This window comes from Chlorocebus sabaeus, chromosome 17 (genome assembly GCF_047675955.1).
Source record: "Chlorocebus sabaeus isolate Y175 chromosome 17, mChlSab1.0.hap1, whole genome shotgun sequence".
Classification (NCBI taxonomy): Eukaryota; Metazoa; Chordata; class Mammalia; order Primates; family Cercopithecidae; genus Chlorocebus; species Chlorocebus sabaeus.
The window spans coordinates 43466265-43482120 of NC_132920.1; the positions used below are offsets into that span (position 1 = coordinate 43466265).

A 15856-nucleotide genomic window follows, 5' to 3' on the forward strand; every position below is an offset into this window, starting at 1 on the left:
CCTCTGCCCTGGCCCCACTTCTCTGTTGGCAAACTTCTACTAATTCTACTAGTTCTTCAAATTACAGTTGAATGTGCCTCCTCCAAGAAGCCTTCCCTGATTACTCTTGCAGGCTCAATCATCCTTCCTCCCAACGTGGTGATTAGAACCGTGGACTCCAGGGCCAGGGATTGAATTCTAGTTCTGCCACTTGCTAGCTGTGTAACCGAATGCATATTACCTAACCTCTCTGTATCTTAGTTTCCTTGTCTATAAAACAAGGGATAACAATAGTACTCTTACCTTATAGGGTTGTCATCAGGATTAAATTAATTAACATATGTAAAATCAGAGTAGTGTCTGGCAGAAGTAAATAACTGATGCAATTGTTGCTGTTGTTGTTATTATTGAGACAGAGTCTTGCTCTGTCATCCAGGCTGGCGCGCAGTAGCATAATCACGACTCACTGCAGTGTTGACCTCCTAGGCTCAAGAAATCCTTCCCCCTCAGCCTCCCGAGTAGCTGGGACTGCAGGTGCACACCACCACACCCAGCTAATTTTTAGATTTTTTGTATAGATGAGGTCTCACTATGTTGCCCAGGCTGGTCTTGAACTCCCAGGCTCAAGCGATCCTGTTGCCTTGGTATCCCGAAGTGTTGGGATTATAGGCATGAGCCATTGCACCTGGCCCATTGTTGTTGTTGTTATTATTATTGAAGTTGCTCTGTGTGCATTTGTTGAAGGCATTAAGGAAGGAAGGAACTGGCTGGGCACAATAGCTCATGCCTGTAATCTCAGCACTTTGGGAAGCCAAGGTGGGCAGATGGCTTTGAGCTCAGGAATTCAAGACCAGCCTGGGGGAACATGGTGAAACCCCATCTCTACAAAAAAATACAAAAATTAGCCGGGGATAGTGGCTCACACCTGTAGTCTCAAGTACTTGGGAGACTGAGGCTGGAGAATCGCTTAAGTCCAGGAAGCAGAGGTTGCAATGAACTGAGACTGTGCCACTACACTCCAGCCTGGGCAGCAGAATGAGACCCTGTCTCAAAAAAAAAAAAAAAGAAAAAAGAAAAAAAAAAGGAAGAAACTGAAAGAGACAGGCGGCATGCAGAGTTTGTTGTTCAAGGAATGTTGGATTGTTGAGTTGTTGAGTAATCCAACATGTCAGAAGGGGAGTAATGGCCTTATGGGTCCATGTTGGGAAGGTGTTTTGATGTTACAGTAAAGAGTATGCATCTTATTTGGTAAGCAGTAAAAACCAATGGCAGTGTTTGTCCACAAATGAGAGAAAGGGCCAAAGAAAGAGAGACACAGGTTGAGCCAAAAGATAAAGCATATAGGTGGTGAGGTGAGAATTACACGTGACAGGTGGTGGATGAGAGTGTGGGATGGTCCCAGAAGAGGTGGGTAATGGGGACGTATGGGAGGATGGGTACAGGAGAGGGGGATGAGTTTAGAGGAAGGAGATATAAACATGTAGAGGATGGAGTGGGGAATCAGGCGACACTGATGGGTCAGGTGAGGAAGTTTAGAGACATACTGGGAGTGGGGAAGATAAAGGGTGATGGAGACAGGTGAGTTTTATGGGAGCAGGTAAGGAGTGATGGGGCTGTGCTGGGAGATGGAGTCAAGTGAGTGGCAGAGAGCGGTAAGGAGAACCTGAGAGCTGGAGCGGGACGGCCAGAGAATCCCAGGGCTGGAGGAGAGCGGAGCGGGGCCGGAGGAACGTGATGTCAGAGGAGGAGCGGTGATGTCAGAGCGGGCAGCGGGCGGTGATGTCAGGGCTGGTGCTGATGCTGGCGGCGCGGTGCATTGTGGGCAGCTCCCCGCTCCGCCGCTGCCGCCGCCGTCGCCCTAGGAGGATCGGGGCCGGGCCGGGCCGGGATGGTCCCGGTCGGAAGGCCGCCGCCGCCGCCGCCGCCGGAGGGAGCGGGTCGCCCAACGCCGCACTGAGCCGCCCCCGCCCCGCCCCAGCCCCGGGGGATGCGCCGCCCCGAGCCGCTGCCTCCACCGCCGCCGCAGCCGCAGCCGCAGCGGGCACAGAGCAGGTGAGGCGGGGCGGGGCGGGCCGGGGTCGGGGCGGGGGCTCCTTAGTGGGCTCAGGGGGCTTCGCCTGGCTCGCCTCCCAGCGCAGCCTTCTTGGGCTCCCCTCCGCGCTGCTGTCGCCGCCCGCTGGGCTGGGACGCTGGCCTACACCGCCTGGGCCGCGCCGAGGCCTGGAGCCGCTCCCTGTCCCCAGCACACAGACCTCCCTCCCCAACCCGTCCTCCCGGCACTTTGCTCCTCCCCACTCACCTCCGTCCCCTGTCCCCATGGCTTCACCCCTGGCTCTCCTGTCACCCCTGACGAGTCATTCGGCTGTCTCCATAACCTCCCTCCCTGTCCTCAGTCCCTCCATGCCTCCCACCTGTCTTCTTACCTACTTCCTCACCCCCTCAGCTGTGCCCAGAAATCCCTCCCATGGTCCTATCTCTTCTTTGCCTGTCATCATTATCTCTCACCAGTCTCTATCCTACCCACCCCCCTCCTCTAATCCTGTTGCTCCTCATCCCTGACATTCCCCTCTGCCTCCCTCCACACCTCTTTCACCTGTCCCCATCACCTCTCGCTGGTCTCCATCACCTCTCCTTACCTGGGCTGCCAGATTCCCACACACACCTGCTGACACCTTGCAGAGTTACACATCAACACTTGTATCCACAGGCCATGATGAGCTCCCACCACTTCCACATACTCCTATGTACCATCACTGGCCCCACATGATCCTACCTGCACTCTGACAGATATCCATACAAACTGCACAAGCCCTCCTCTTCACCATGCGCCCATGCTCCCATGCGCACACAGGGGCCTGAGGCGGCAGTAACGGGGCAACCAAGTATCGCGTGTTTGTATTATCCAACCTGGTCTCTGCTGAGCGTAGTCCTCAGACACAGAGAGAAGGATAGTGGAGAGGGAGAGGCAGGTAACCCTCATTTATCTTCCTGGCTCCACTCTTCCTTCTCTTGCCTCATCTCTTTCTTTTTGGTTTGCTCATCTATAAAATGGGAGCAGAACACAAATTTTCCTTATCAACCTAAGAGATCCACTGTCCCAGGACTGGAAAGCCCATCAGAGTTCACCCAGTTTAACTTCTGAAGGCTCCCTCCCACCAGTTCAATTGCTTCTTCAGTCTTGTCCTCAACCTGTCTCCTCCACCTTTTTTCCAGAAGCCCCATCCCTACCTCTCCCTTCATCCTGCCATTGCCCTCACTGCCCTTCAAATTCCCGATGCCCCATATCCCACTTTGGCAGAAGGAGGGAAGTCCTGATGCTCTGAAGTTGTGAGGATTGGAGGAAACAGCTCATCTTAGTCATTTGAAGAAAGAGAAAAGGAGTGGCAGCGTTCCTCCCCATGAAGATCCCTTCTCCATATGTCCACAGTGGCACATCATGAATTGGAAGGTGGTTTCCACACCTCCACGTCCCACCCTGTCCCCTATGGCAGGATGTCTAGATGCAGGAGCCCTGGGAAGTTATTTCATCCCGAGGAAAGGGGGATTTATGTAGTTTCTACCCCATCTATAGATCTCTTTAGCCACTTTCCTCCCCCCACCCACAACCCCCAAACCCCAGCCTAAGTAACTTCCCTCTTTCTCTATTTGTGACTCTCCAGGGTCATTGTGAAGGCACAGTAGTGTGCTTCTAAAAAATGTGAGGGAAAGAGAAGAGGAAAATATCCTGGTTCCAAATTCTGTCCTGGGTTGGCAGAGATCTCAGAAAGTCATGTCTTCTGGCCCCTTGCCTACACACATGCACATCACAGACAGACAGACACAAAACACACACAAGCACATACAGACACATAGATACATGTAGAAAAGCAGACAGACACACAGAAAAGATAGACAAAGAAAGACACACAAAGGCACATACACACACAGAAGGATACATGCACAGATACACATACAGACATACACACACGCATACATGGGCATTTCTCCGGTAACATGTGCCTGGCTCTCCCAACCCCTGCCATTGGGAAACTCTCCCTGATATCCAACTTCTACCTGTCCTAATTCAAGGAGAGCTGTGTTCTTTCTTGTTGATTCCTAAGCAGACACAGAAAGGTGTGGTCAGAGGCTCTCTCACCCCATGCCCACCCAGACCTGCTGTTCCCTTTCACTCCTCCTGCTTTCTGCTAGGACCCTCCCATTTTCCTGCCCTCCCCAATTCAGCCCACCTCTGTCCCTCTGGAGTGGCTACAAGGCTGCTGTCCATCTGACATCCATGTCTTGAGTCTCACTTGTGTTCACCTCATCTCTCATATCCTGACCTCCCAACCCCATGGTTGTGTCAGTGGGTTCAGCTCACCCTGAGAAAGGTGTGTGCCTCTCAGCACCTGCATTCCCTTCAGTTAACACCACCCTCAAAGGGCTTTAGTGCCTTCCCTCATTTTCTTGATTACCACATCTCTCAGGGCTGATTAGCAGGTCACGTTGGTGTGGGTGTCCCATGGGTCACCCCTTGGGTGGCAGGTCTTCCCTTTTCACTAAGCCTCCGTTGCACAACTCCATGGACATTTTGTGACACAGGGACTCCCCTAAGGGGGAGCCAAGGCCTAGGCCTCCCCTACAAGGGCGAGGATCCCAGTCTGGTATGCTCCGTTGGTCAGCAAGTTTTCCTGGCATCAGTTAGCATATCTCTCTTTCCCCTCAGCCTGTTCACTGTCATTTTCCTCTTCTTCATTGGTCAACATGTGTGTCCTGTTGCTGATTTTAACCATCTCCAGTTCGTAGTCTGTACCTCCCTTGCACTGGCCTTTATACAATCTTTCCTCTGGTAACTCCTGGAGCATCTGTCCAGCGGGACCAGGAAGAATGCGGGGCAGGAGTGGAGCTCCTCTCCTCCATTATCTGCCAGGTGGTCCCGGGTCCGCAGCCCGCCCTCACAGCCCCTCCGCCCTCCCCCTAGGTAGATGGCCCCCTCAGGGCAGGCCCTGCGGACACCCCTCCCTCTGGCTGGCGGATGCAGTGCCTAGCGGCAGCCCTTAAGGACGAAACCAACATGAGTGGGGGAGGGGAGCAGGCCGACATCCTGCCGGCCAACTACGTGGTCAAGGATCGCTGGAAGGTGGTGAGTGAGTGACCCGGCGGGGCAGAGGGAGGGTAGCGGGGAGGGAGGCGAGGACCTGAAGACTTGTTAAAACCAGTGCCCTCCGCTCCCCTACCCTAAGAGGGAGGTGCCTCTAAGCTCATTTGCATACTGCTTGCAGGTCATTATTTTTGCCACCACATGTGGACAATAGCTTTCTCCCAGTGCCCTCTCTCCAGCCCCGCCTTCTATCACCCCTCTCCCCGCTAGGTCACGTTGGTCAGGCCAAGCCTGGAACAACTCCTGGTTGGATGCAGGAGCTGCAGAGGCCAGTGTGGGGAGGAGGAAGAGCGGTGGGGGAGGGAGCTTTTTCTCTGACGGATCTTGGAGAAGGACAGTGGACGAGCATGTGTCCCTCCGCTTCCGCAGAGGACGGAAAGGCTTGTGTTTGGGGAAAGAGGCCCTGAAGGCTGCTCCCGCCGCACCCGCACTCCATCTTCTCCATCCAGCCTCCTCCCCTCGCCGGGTCCTGCGGCAGGTGCAGCACGGCGAGACTCCATCTCCCGGCGTGCCCTGCTCCTCCAGCCTAGGGCTTCGGGCTGCCGGGCCTTCTGGGAGTTGTAGTCTCAGCCTCCTCGGGAAGCGGGCCTGCCTGGGAGGGGGCGCGTGAGGGATGGGGGAATGATAGCGTTTGGGGAGGGAGACCTGCTGTAAATCACCCCCCCTTTTTCCGTCACTTAATAGCGCTCTGGTGTCCTCTTATTGTGGGAGCAGGATAATGTGGGGCGAACTGTGGGCGGCAGTGTGGGGGAACCCGTGTGTGAGCCTGTGGGACTGCACCGGAGTGGGAAGCCAGGAGGAGGGGAGGGAGAACAACAGAGGTCAGGTACACTCCGAGTCGTGTGTATGTGCGTGTGTGTGTGTGCGTGTGTGCTTGCGAGTGTGCGCGCCCGAGTGCTTTAGTGGGGGGAGGCTCAGCTCACGGGAGTGCGGGGTTGGAGAGGAGGGTGAGGCCCGGGTGCAGGCGGGTCTCCACGGCAACAGCCATCGGCCGTGCAGGTCCCCTAGAAGCCTAGAAAGAGGCAACGGTGGCGGCGTTTTCAGAGATGTCTCTGGGACTGGGGGTTGGGAGTGGAAGGGGTGAAGAGGAGGAGACTTCTAGGGGTCCTCAAAGGGTAAGGAAATGGGCTGTTTCTGTCCCAGAGAGGGGACTTCCTGAGAGGGAGAGTACAGAAATGGGGGAGGAAGAGCCAGGGAGGTAATAAAAGGAACGAGGATCTGGCAAAGAGAGGAGTGTTCCTCCGAGACCTCGGGGCCTCTGGCACCCCAGCTTAGTTTCTGGCGGATTGGAGGTAGAATGACATTTACACCGAAGTGGTGAGGGAAAGACAGTTTTTACACACATGTGAGTTTAGGCTAGAACTTTTTTGGATTTCTGAGGGAAGGCATGGAAGATGAGTGGGGAGCGAAATGGAGTGGGTAGCTGGGGGGAGGGCAAGCATGCCGACCTCTCCTCACCGTCGACCCCCGCCCCTGGAGAGTTAGAGAGGGTGAGGGGCCACATGCTTCCCTTCAACCTGTTCCCGGTGAGGATGGCACTGAGGTGGGAGGCAGAGCTCAAGAACCAAGGCAAACTGCCCATAGATCTCGGTGGCCAGGAGAAAATGGGGGTCAGTGGCACTAGATGTGGCATTTAAAAATAAATACGGGGACCAGGCATGGTGGCCCACACCTGTAATCCCAGCACTTTGGGAGGCCAAGGTGGGAGGATCACTTGCAGTCACGAGTTTGAGACCAGGCTGGCCAACATGGTGAAACCTCATCTCTACTAAAAATACAAAAATTAGCCAGGCCAGGCTGCGGGCACCTGTAATCCCAGCTACCCGGGAGGCTGAGGCAGGAGAATCACTTGAACCTGGGAGGCAGAGGTTGCAGTGAGCTGAGATCATGCCATTGTACTCCAGCCTGGGTGACAGAGCGAGACTCTGCCTCTAAATAAATAAATAAATAAATCCTCAATACTTGGCAGGTTGAAGCAGGAGGATCGCTTGAGCCCAGGAGTTCAAATCCAGCTTGGTTAACCTGTCTCTAAAAACATAAAATAAAATAATAACATTTTATTCATCTTGAGGGGTGCTTCTCAGAATCAGAATAGCAAACAATAATAGTAATAATGACAGTATTTGCTTTGAGCATTCGCTGTTTTCAGGCACTGTGCAAAATGCCTTATGTGCATTGTCTCAAGAACTTACCAAGTAGATTTGTATTCCCATTTATTAATCCCATTTCACAGGTGTGGAAACTGAGGAAATTGCTTAGCTAATTTGCCAAGTCTCCATGACTAGATCTGTCTGACAAGAATCAGCCCATCCAAGAATCAGGACCACTGAGCCAAAGAAACCTTTGTGACCAATTCTAGTCCAACTCTGTTCATTTTACAGAGGAGGAAGAGTGGAGGCTCAGAGAGTTTATGAAACTCACCCCAGGCCACCCAGAGCTGCACAAGAAACCAGGTCTCCTTCCTCCCGAGGACCAATGCTGATTCTATTGTGTCATATTTCTCCTCTAGTTTAGGGAGGTCCTTCAGCAGGGCCTGGGATCATGTAAAATTTAGCAGGAGTGAAGAAAAGGGAGATTGAGAGAATATTCTTATTACTGGACTGTGGGCAGGCCACATTGTGACTTTCTTGGGCCCCTTCCTCCATAAGAAAGTACTTAAAATTGTATTTTATGACTGCATTGGTATAAAGATGAATATATTAATATTATATACTAGATTGTTCTCTTTGACCTAAAGGTTCATTTTTTTTTCCCCTGATGATTTTTTATTTTATTTTATTTTTTTGAGACAGGGTCTCACTGTGTCGCCCAGGCTTGAGTGTAGTGATGAGATCTCGGCTCACTGCAACCTCTGCCTCCCAGATTCAAGCAATTCTTATGCCTCAGCCTCTTGAGTGGTTGGGATTACAGACACCTGCCACCACACCAGGCTAATTTTTGTATTTTTAGTAGAGATGGGGTTTCCCCATGTTGGCCAGGCTGGTCTCAAACTCCTGACTTCAAGTAATCCACCCTCCTCATCCTCCTAAAGTACTGGGATTGCAGGCATGAGGCACCATGAGGCCTCCTTTATGATTTTAAAAGAAATTAAAACATTTTCATGGACCCCCTAGAGGTATCAGGGGCCTAGTCACTGTGTCTCATGTATAAGTCTGCCCTAGCTGTGGTGAAAAGGAGAAGGGATGTTGGTGGAGTGGGTGGTGAAGACACCCAGTTCCCTGTCTTATGGAAGTTCCATAATGGGGGTGGGGGTGGGGAAGGAGGTGAGCAAAGAAGGAGAAATAGGCTCTGCTGGGAAAAGAAGGTGGTAGAGAAATACCCCAGGGCACCCTGGGAAATTGGGAAGTAGGTGTCATAAATGTCTTGGCTGTCCCGAGCCTTCCTGACTTATCTCTAGCAATGATTTCGGAGCCTGGCAGATCTGGGCTTGAATCTCAGCACTCACACTTTTAACGTTGATGGGTCCACAGTTTCTGTAACATTATGGATTCTGCAACATTATGGATTCTGCATTTGATTACCTGGGTTTAAATGAAACTTGGCATTTTTTTTTTTTTTTTTGAGACGGAGTTTCTCTCTTGTTGCACAGGCTGGAGTGCAATGGTGCGATCTCGGCTCACTGCAGCCTCGCCTCCCAGGTTCAAGCGATTCTTCTGCCTCAGCTTCCCAGGTAGCTAGGATTACAGGTGCCCACCACCACGCCCCGCTAATGTTTTGTAGTTTTAGATAGAGACGGGGTTTCGACATGTTGGCCAGGCTGGGCTCAAACTCCTGGCCTCAGGGTGATCCACCCGCTTCAGCCTCCCAAAGTGTTGAGATTACAGGCATGAGCCACCGTGCTTGGACCTGCCTTTGCTATTAACTAGCAGTGTGACGTGGGAAAAGGTATTGCACTTCCCGTGCCTTGGTTTTCCTTTTGTGCAAAATGGGGAATCACATGACCTTCATCACCTGTGTTGCCAGGAGCCTTTGGGGGTTAACTGAGATGACATCTGTGAGAAAAAGATGTGGTTGTCCCCTCCCCTTTGCCCTTTCCTGTGTTCTCGCACAAGCAAACCATAAAGGAATCTAGAAGATATGCGCATCTCCCCAGAGTTTAAAGTACCCCAGAGGCAGACAAGCTGTTGTTTCCCGTAAGTCTGAGTCTGTCCCCTCCTGACTCTGAAATCCTGCCTTTAAATTTCGTCTCCAGGAGACAGGAACTCTGGTTTCTCACTGTTCTTCCTCCTTCCTCTTTCCCTGTCTCCTTCCCAGACACAGGCACCTTGAAGTTCCCACCCCGCATTCTGCTTCTTTTCCAAATCTTCCCTTCCTGCTCCTGTATCTTTCTGGAGTGAGTTCAGTGGTAACCTGGGAATTCCCAGCCCTCCAGCTCTGCCTGGTCGGTCTTCCTCCCTCCATTTCTCAGTGTCAACCACCACTAAACAATCACAAGGCATCTGAGGGCTGAACAGATGTTTGGGGCAGGTTCAGAGATGCAGGAGGCTGAGCGGCCAGAGTCTGCAGGTTGATCAGAGTTATAAGCCAGCAGGACAGAATGAGAGTTTGGGAAGGTACACAGAGTGGACAGGCCCCCATTGAGGCAGCTCCCCGGGTGAGCATCGAGCTCTCCATCCTTCTTTCTTTTTTTTTCAGTGGACCTCCTCTGAGGTCATGTACATCTTTCTTAAACCAAACCAGTCTCAGCTTGGAAATCAGCACCTTCTCCCTGCTCCCCATGCCTGCCAGCAGATCCCTCACCCTCCAGGACCCCCGGGCCTCTGAGCTGAAATGATTTTGAGACCCTCCCCAGAACTCAGCTTTGCTCGACTCCCTGCCAGCTCTTCCTTCACTTTATTGTAGTTCTCCTCCCCGCCTTTCTCATGCCTGCTTTGGGAGGCTGGAGTGAGAGGCCAAGAGGGTCAGACCGCTGCTCCATTCCCTCCAGGCCCCAGTCCCACCACGCTCCCACAGTACCCCCTGCCCTGGAGAGGAGGCTCATTCTGGTTGTGGGCATCTGACCTAGGGAGTGATGTGAGCTTCCACATGAGCATGGGCCACGAACACCCTTTGCTGAATCCCCTTGCCCAAATACTCTCTCCTTCTTGTGACTCTCGGGGGGCTGCCAACCCCAGGAAGTGCCTGCTTCCCTGGGTAATCAATCCGCCCTGAGGGTGGGAGGTCCTGGAATTGGTTTTCCTTCTGGATAGGGGTTGCTCAGTCTACACAGGGGATGGAGGAACATGATATTTGTTGTCCTTCTAGAGAAGAAAAGGTCAAGGGCAGTCCAGGGTCCCCTCAGAATCCTACATTAGGCTTTCTCCATATCTATATGGGGTCACAGGTCTTTTACCCTTTCCTACTACCCACTCTGACATCTGGCCCTGTGTGTGTGTGTGTGTGTGTGTGTGTGTGGTTGCTCAGGAGCTGAGGTGTCTGTCCCAGGGCACTAGGAGTGGAGTGGGGTGCTGATGGGGTGGGGTAAAGAAGAAAGACATGAGGTTCTCCCCTTCAAAGATATCCCCTTCTGGCCAGGCGTGGTGGCTCATGCCTGTAATCCCAGCACTTTGGGAGGCCAAGGCGGCTGGATCACCTGAGGTCAGGAGTTTGAGACCAGCCTGGCCAACATGGTGAGACCCCGTCTCTACTGAAAATATAAAAAATTAGGACAGCGTGGTGGCAGGCACCTGTGGTCCCAGCTTCTCAGGAGACTTGGGCATGAGAATTGCTTGAACACAGGAGGCAGAGGTTGCAGTGAGCCGAGATTGCACCACTGCACTCCAGACTGGGCAACAAAGTGAGACTCCATCTCAAAAAAAAAAGACAAAAAAAAGATACCCCCCTTCCCCACCAATGAAGGATGCAACTCAGCAGCGGGTGGGATGAGGAGCTGTTCAGACTGATCCCTGAACACCCTATCCCCTCATCTTCATAGCTGAAAAAGATCGGGGGCGGGGGCTTTGGTGAGATCTACGAGGCCATGGACCTGCTGACCAGGGAGAATGTGGCCCTCAAGGTGGAGTCAGCCCAGCAGCCCAAGCAGGTCCTCAAGATGGAGGTGGCCGTGCTGAAGAAGCTGCAAGGTTCGGGCCTCGGGCAGGGGAATGGGAGGGAAGAGATGATGAAGGCAGGGGCTAAGAGAGGCGATGAGATCAGAAGCTAGGGTGAGGGAGGAGATGTGGTGTGGTAGAGGGAAGAGGGGATGGAGCCAGGAGCTAAGGCGGAGGTGATGGAGCCAGAGTCTAAGAGAGATGGGACCGGGGTCTAAGAGAGTGATGGAGCAGAAGGCCAGATTGGTGATCAAAGAAGTGATGAAGCTGGAGTCTAGGAGACATGATGAGGCTAGGGCCAGGGAGGTGGCAAGAGAGGCACTCACAGGGCCAGGAATCAAGAGGGACCAGGAATCAAGAGTGCACTAGGAACCCATCTTAGGGTTGGAAGTGAGGAAGAAAGAGTAACAGCTGGAAGATCTGTGTCTTTGCCCCTCAGGGAAGGACCATGTGTGCAGGTTCATTGGCTGTGGCAGGAACGAGAAGTTTAACTATGTAGTGATGCAGCTCCAGGTGAGTCCCCGTGGCCTATCCTCCCTCCCCTCTCTAACAGCTTGGGCCGTGACTCCAGGGTAGGGGAAGGGAAGGGAGACTGTGGCCCAGGGAGAGGGGAGTGGGCATGACCCTTTGGGGTGTGGCTGGGAAGAGTATCACAATGGTGGTGTCTGGGATGGCAGCTGAGGGTGAGTCTACCCACGACCTCCACCCCAATGCAGGGCCGGAACCTGGCCGACCTGCGCCGCAGCCAGCCGCGAGGCACCTTCACGCTGAGCACCACGTTGCGGCTGGGCAAGCAGATCTTGGAGTCCATCGAGGCCATCCACTCTGTGGGCTTCCTGCATCGTGACATCAAGCCTGTGAGCACTGCCCCAACACGCCTCTCTGTTCCCTCCTCCAGAACACACCCCCATATCTCTCCCTGGGCCTCCTGGTTTCTCCTCCGCAACCTTGGTTGGGACTTGTGATGGGACAGACTCTTCTCCCCAAGCCCCTCCTGCTCTCCTTCCCAGGCCCCATCTCTTCCTCTCCCCTGCTTCCCAGGAGCATGCACCCCTGCCTGCCCCTCGGCCATGCCCAGGCCTCTCCTCTGTTCTTCCCTTCTGTTCCTTATCCCTTGCCCCTGACCTGAGAGTCCTGGAACCTAGGAAGGTGAAGGGGGCTGGAAAAGGATGGAGGGATCGAGGGAAGGGGACTGAGGGGCTGGGGCTTGACAAGGAGTTCCAAGTAGCTGATTTTGTGGCATCTTGAATCTTTGTGCTAGGAAAAATCTACTTAAAGAGATGAAAACTGAGGCCCAGAAAGGTTAGTTGAATGGCGCAAGGTCACCCAGCAGGCCTGCTGCCTTGGGCAGCCACACCAGTTACACCAAATCACACTGCCCGGCTGGGGAGTCCCAAAAATGTGGAGCTGGACAGACTTGGCTGAGTCACCACTTGCTGTGTGATCTCAGAGATGCTCCCCAAGCCCTTTGACCTTCAGTTTCCTCATCTCTATAATGGGGATGATCACCCCCACCCCTCAGATGAGAGGCTGTGACCTGGTGCACACATGTGAATACTGACGTTTCCTTGTGGGCGAGTGAATGTGGGGCTGAAGGCCCTTCACCAGCTGCAGAGCTGTTTCTTGGTGCCCCTTGAGGTTGCCCAGCTGGGGTTGGGGCCCCCAGGGCTCACAGCTGCTGTCTCCCCTAGTCAAACTTTGCCATGGGCAGGCTGCCCTCCACCTACAGGAAGTGCTATATGCTGGACTTCGGGCTGGCCCGGCAGTACACCAACACCACGGGGGATGTGCGGCCCGTGAGTACCGTCGGGGCGGGGAGGACAGTGGAGGACTCCCCCTTACTCCCAGATCTGGGGACCCTTCACCCACTTTTCTTGCGCCTGCCTAAGCTGGCCTGGCCTTGTGTTCAGTGTCAGCACCACCCAGCTCTGGGGTCCACACTCGGCCTGTCCCCTCTCTCTGTTAGCCTGTACTCTTGGGGGATGCCACATCCATACCTTGTGATTTTCCTGCCCCCTCTGGGCAGGGAGCAGGGTCAGCAGGCGGGTTTAGGACTGGAAGGTCAGAGAGCAAGCCCGCCTCCTCAGCCAGGGGAGGTGGTCAGGGTGAAGAGTTAGACTTGGTGGCAGGGTTGAGAGGTGGCTGAGATGAGGGCATAGTGGGTGACGTTCTTGGTGTCCCTTCTGCAGCCTCGGAATGTGGCCGGGTTTCGAGGAACTGTTCGCTATGCCTCGGTCAATGCCCACAAGAACCGGGTGAGTGGCAAAGACCGGGCTGTGGGATATGGAGGTGGGAGGGGCAAGGTCAGGGTGCAGTGTGTTGCTGGGGAGGGGTGGGGAGAGGAGAGTGGGGCAGGGGCTGCACTCTGCCACCCCAGAGACCCTGGGTTGGAGGAAGGCCCCTCTGTGGCAGACTCAGCATCCCCTTCTTCATTTGTTTCGGGAACCCCATCCTCTCTGTTCTCACTACAGACCCCTGTCAGGTGAGGAAGCACACGTGGTAGTTTTGGCTGTGGGACTCTTGTGTGTGTTGGAGGGTTGGGGATGGAGCTGTGGCCTCAGGGAGACCCCAGTTCTGTCCTTAGGGGACTGGGTGTCAGGCCTCCCTGACAGATGCCCCTCAGAGAAGGGTCAGCCGTCCATTCCCAGGGAAGGACCTGAGAGCTGCGGGTGACTCCCTCCCCCCACCTCCAGGAGATGGGCCGCCACGATGACCTGTGGTCCCTATTCTACATGCTGGTGGAGTTTGCGGTGGGCCAGCTGCCCTGGAGGAAGATCAAGGACAAGGTGAGCCCCAGGCAGCTGGGTCTGAAGTGGCAGAAGGGGTTTGGGGGCAGCTGGGGCTCCATCTCCCCGTGGCCTCTTGCCTCTAGGAGCAGGTAGGGATGATCAAGGAGAAGTATGAGCACCGGATGCTGCTGAAGCACATGCCATCAGAGTTCCACCTCTTCCTGGACCACATTGCCAGCCTCGACTACTTTACCAAGCCCGACTACCAGGTAGGAGTCTGCTACCCTGCCCCTGCTCCCTAGACACCACTCTGTAGGTGACTGCCCCCAGCAGACCTCACTCCTGCTGAGGTTCCACGGCTCCGCCTTGTCCCCAAGCCTCTCCCCCGGTCTTCTAACTGCACTAAAGGCACGGATGCTCTTGTAAACTAGTCACAGCCAAGATTTATCAAGAGCTTACCCTGTTCTCAGTGCTTTTCACGTGTTAACTCATTTAAGCTTCCAAGCAAGCCTTTGATGATAATGAATGCTCCTTATATTTTTATTCCAGCTCTCTCTCTTTTTTTGGGGGGGACAGAGTCTTGCTCTGTCACCCAGACTGGAGCGCAGTGGCGCGACCTCTGCTCACTGCAGCCTCCACCTCCCAGGTTCAAGCAACTCTCCTGCCTCAGCCTCCCGAATAGCTGGGACTATAGGCATGTGCCACCACCCCCGGCTAATTTTTGTAGTTTTAGTTGAGATGGGGTTTTACCATGTTGGTCAGATGAACTCGAGCTCCTGACCTTGTGATCCACCTGCCTCAGTCCCGCAAGGTGCTGGGATTACAGGCATGAGCCACTGTGCCCAGCCCCAGCTCTTAACAATTAATGAAGCTGGCTGGTGCGGTGGTTCACACCTGTAATCCCAGCACTTTGGGAGACCGAGGCGGGCGGGTCACTTGAGATCAGGAGTTCAAGACCAGCCTGGTCAACATGGTGAAACCCTGTTTCTACTAAAAATACAAAAATTAGCCGGGCGAGATGGTGGGTACCTGTAATCCCACCTACTCAGTATGCTGAGGTATAAGAATCACTTGAACTTGGGAGGTGGAGGTTGCAGTGAGCTAAGATTAAACCACAGCACTCCTGCCTGGGTGACAGAGCAAGACTTCATCTCAAACAAACAAACAAACAAATAAACAAAAACAATTAATGAAGCCAAACGCTTTTAAGTACTTTACATGACAACTCTGCGGGAGGCAAGTGGGATGATCATGCCCATTTCATAGATGAGGGAACTGAGGCCTAATATTGTGGTTAGGAGCAGGGCTGGGCTCAGGCACATCTTCTGACTCCGAGTCCAGTGCTCTTTCCAAGCCTCCATCACCACACCCCATGGGACCCATTGACCCTGATCAGAGAATGGGGAAAACATCAGCAGTGTTCTGCCTGGGATCCACTATGTACCAGGCACGCTGCTGCGCACTGTGGGAGCAGAGACAGCCTCAGGCACACAGGACGCACCCAATCAAGTGGGTCCTGTCAGCAGAGAGAACCTGCCTTGTGCTCTGGAGACAGCCAAGCCAGAAGTGGAGTGTTCTGGGGACCTCAGAGGGTCTATAGCTGTCTGCCACCTCCTGAACCCAGAGCTTCGTAGAGATGCCCCCTGATCTTGGCTTAGCCTCATGGGATCCCCAAGGCCACACAGCTGCAAGCACCCCCCAGGCTGGGGCCCTGTGCTGGCTGCCAGGGATGTAGAGTTGACAGATAGGCATGTGGACAATTCAAAAGGATGCACTGTGCCCTGTAGGGCAGCTGTATGGTGGAGAGAATATATGGTGAAGAGAAGGGAAGCTGCAGAGAGGAGAGGATAAGTGGGAGAGGTGCCCCAGCAGAGGGGCAGTCTGTGTAGAGGCAGCACCCATGTGTGGGTTTGGAAACTCCCAGTGGGTTGCCGGGTTGCCGGGAGTTTAGGGTTGCCGACATGGTGGAAATGGCAGAGGAG

General features: G+C 54.0%; 1 protein-coding gene across 2 annotated transcripts in view; it reads left to right on the forward strand.

The window, feature by feature from the left end:
- Positions 1–1794: 1794 nt before the first annotated feature.
- The window catches only part of TTBK1 (tau tubulin kinase 1), a 45454-nt gene continuing 31392 nt past the window's right edge, over positions 1795–15856 (forward strand). Inside the window, exons 1-9 of one of the 2 annotated variants that reach the window (XM_007972493.3) lie at positions 1795–2031; positions 4937–5098; positions 11031–11178; positions 11585–11658; positions 11862–12002; positions 12837–12941; positions 13335–13400; positions 13839–13931; positions 14018–14143. In XM_007972493.3, the coding sequence (XP_007970684.3) occupies positions 4991–5098; positions 11031–11178; positions 11585–11658; positions 11862–12002; positions 12837–12941; positions 13335–13400; positions 13839–13931; positions 14018–14143 (861 nt within the window). In that variant the 5' untranslated portion in view covers positions 1795–2031; positions 4937–4990. The remainder of the gene's footprint in view (positions 2032–4936; positions 5099–11030; positions 11179–11584; positions 11659–11861; positions 12003–12836; positions 12942–13334; positions 13401–13838; positions 13932–14017; positions 14144–15856) is intronic. The other variant, XM_073006007.1, reaches the window with a different exon arrangement.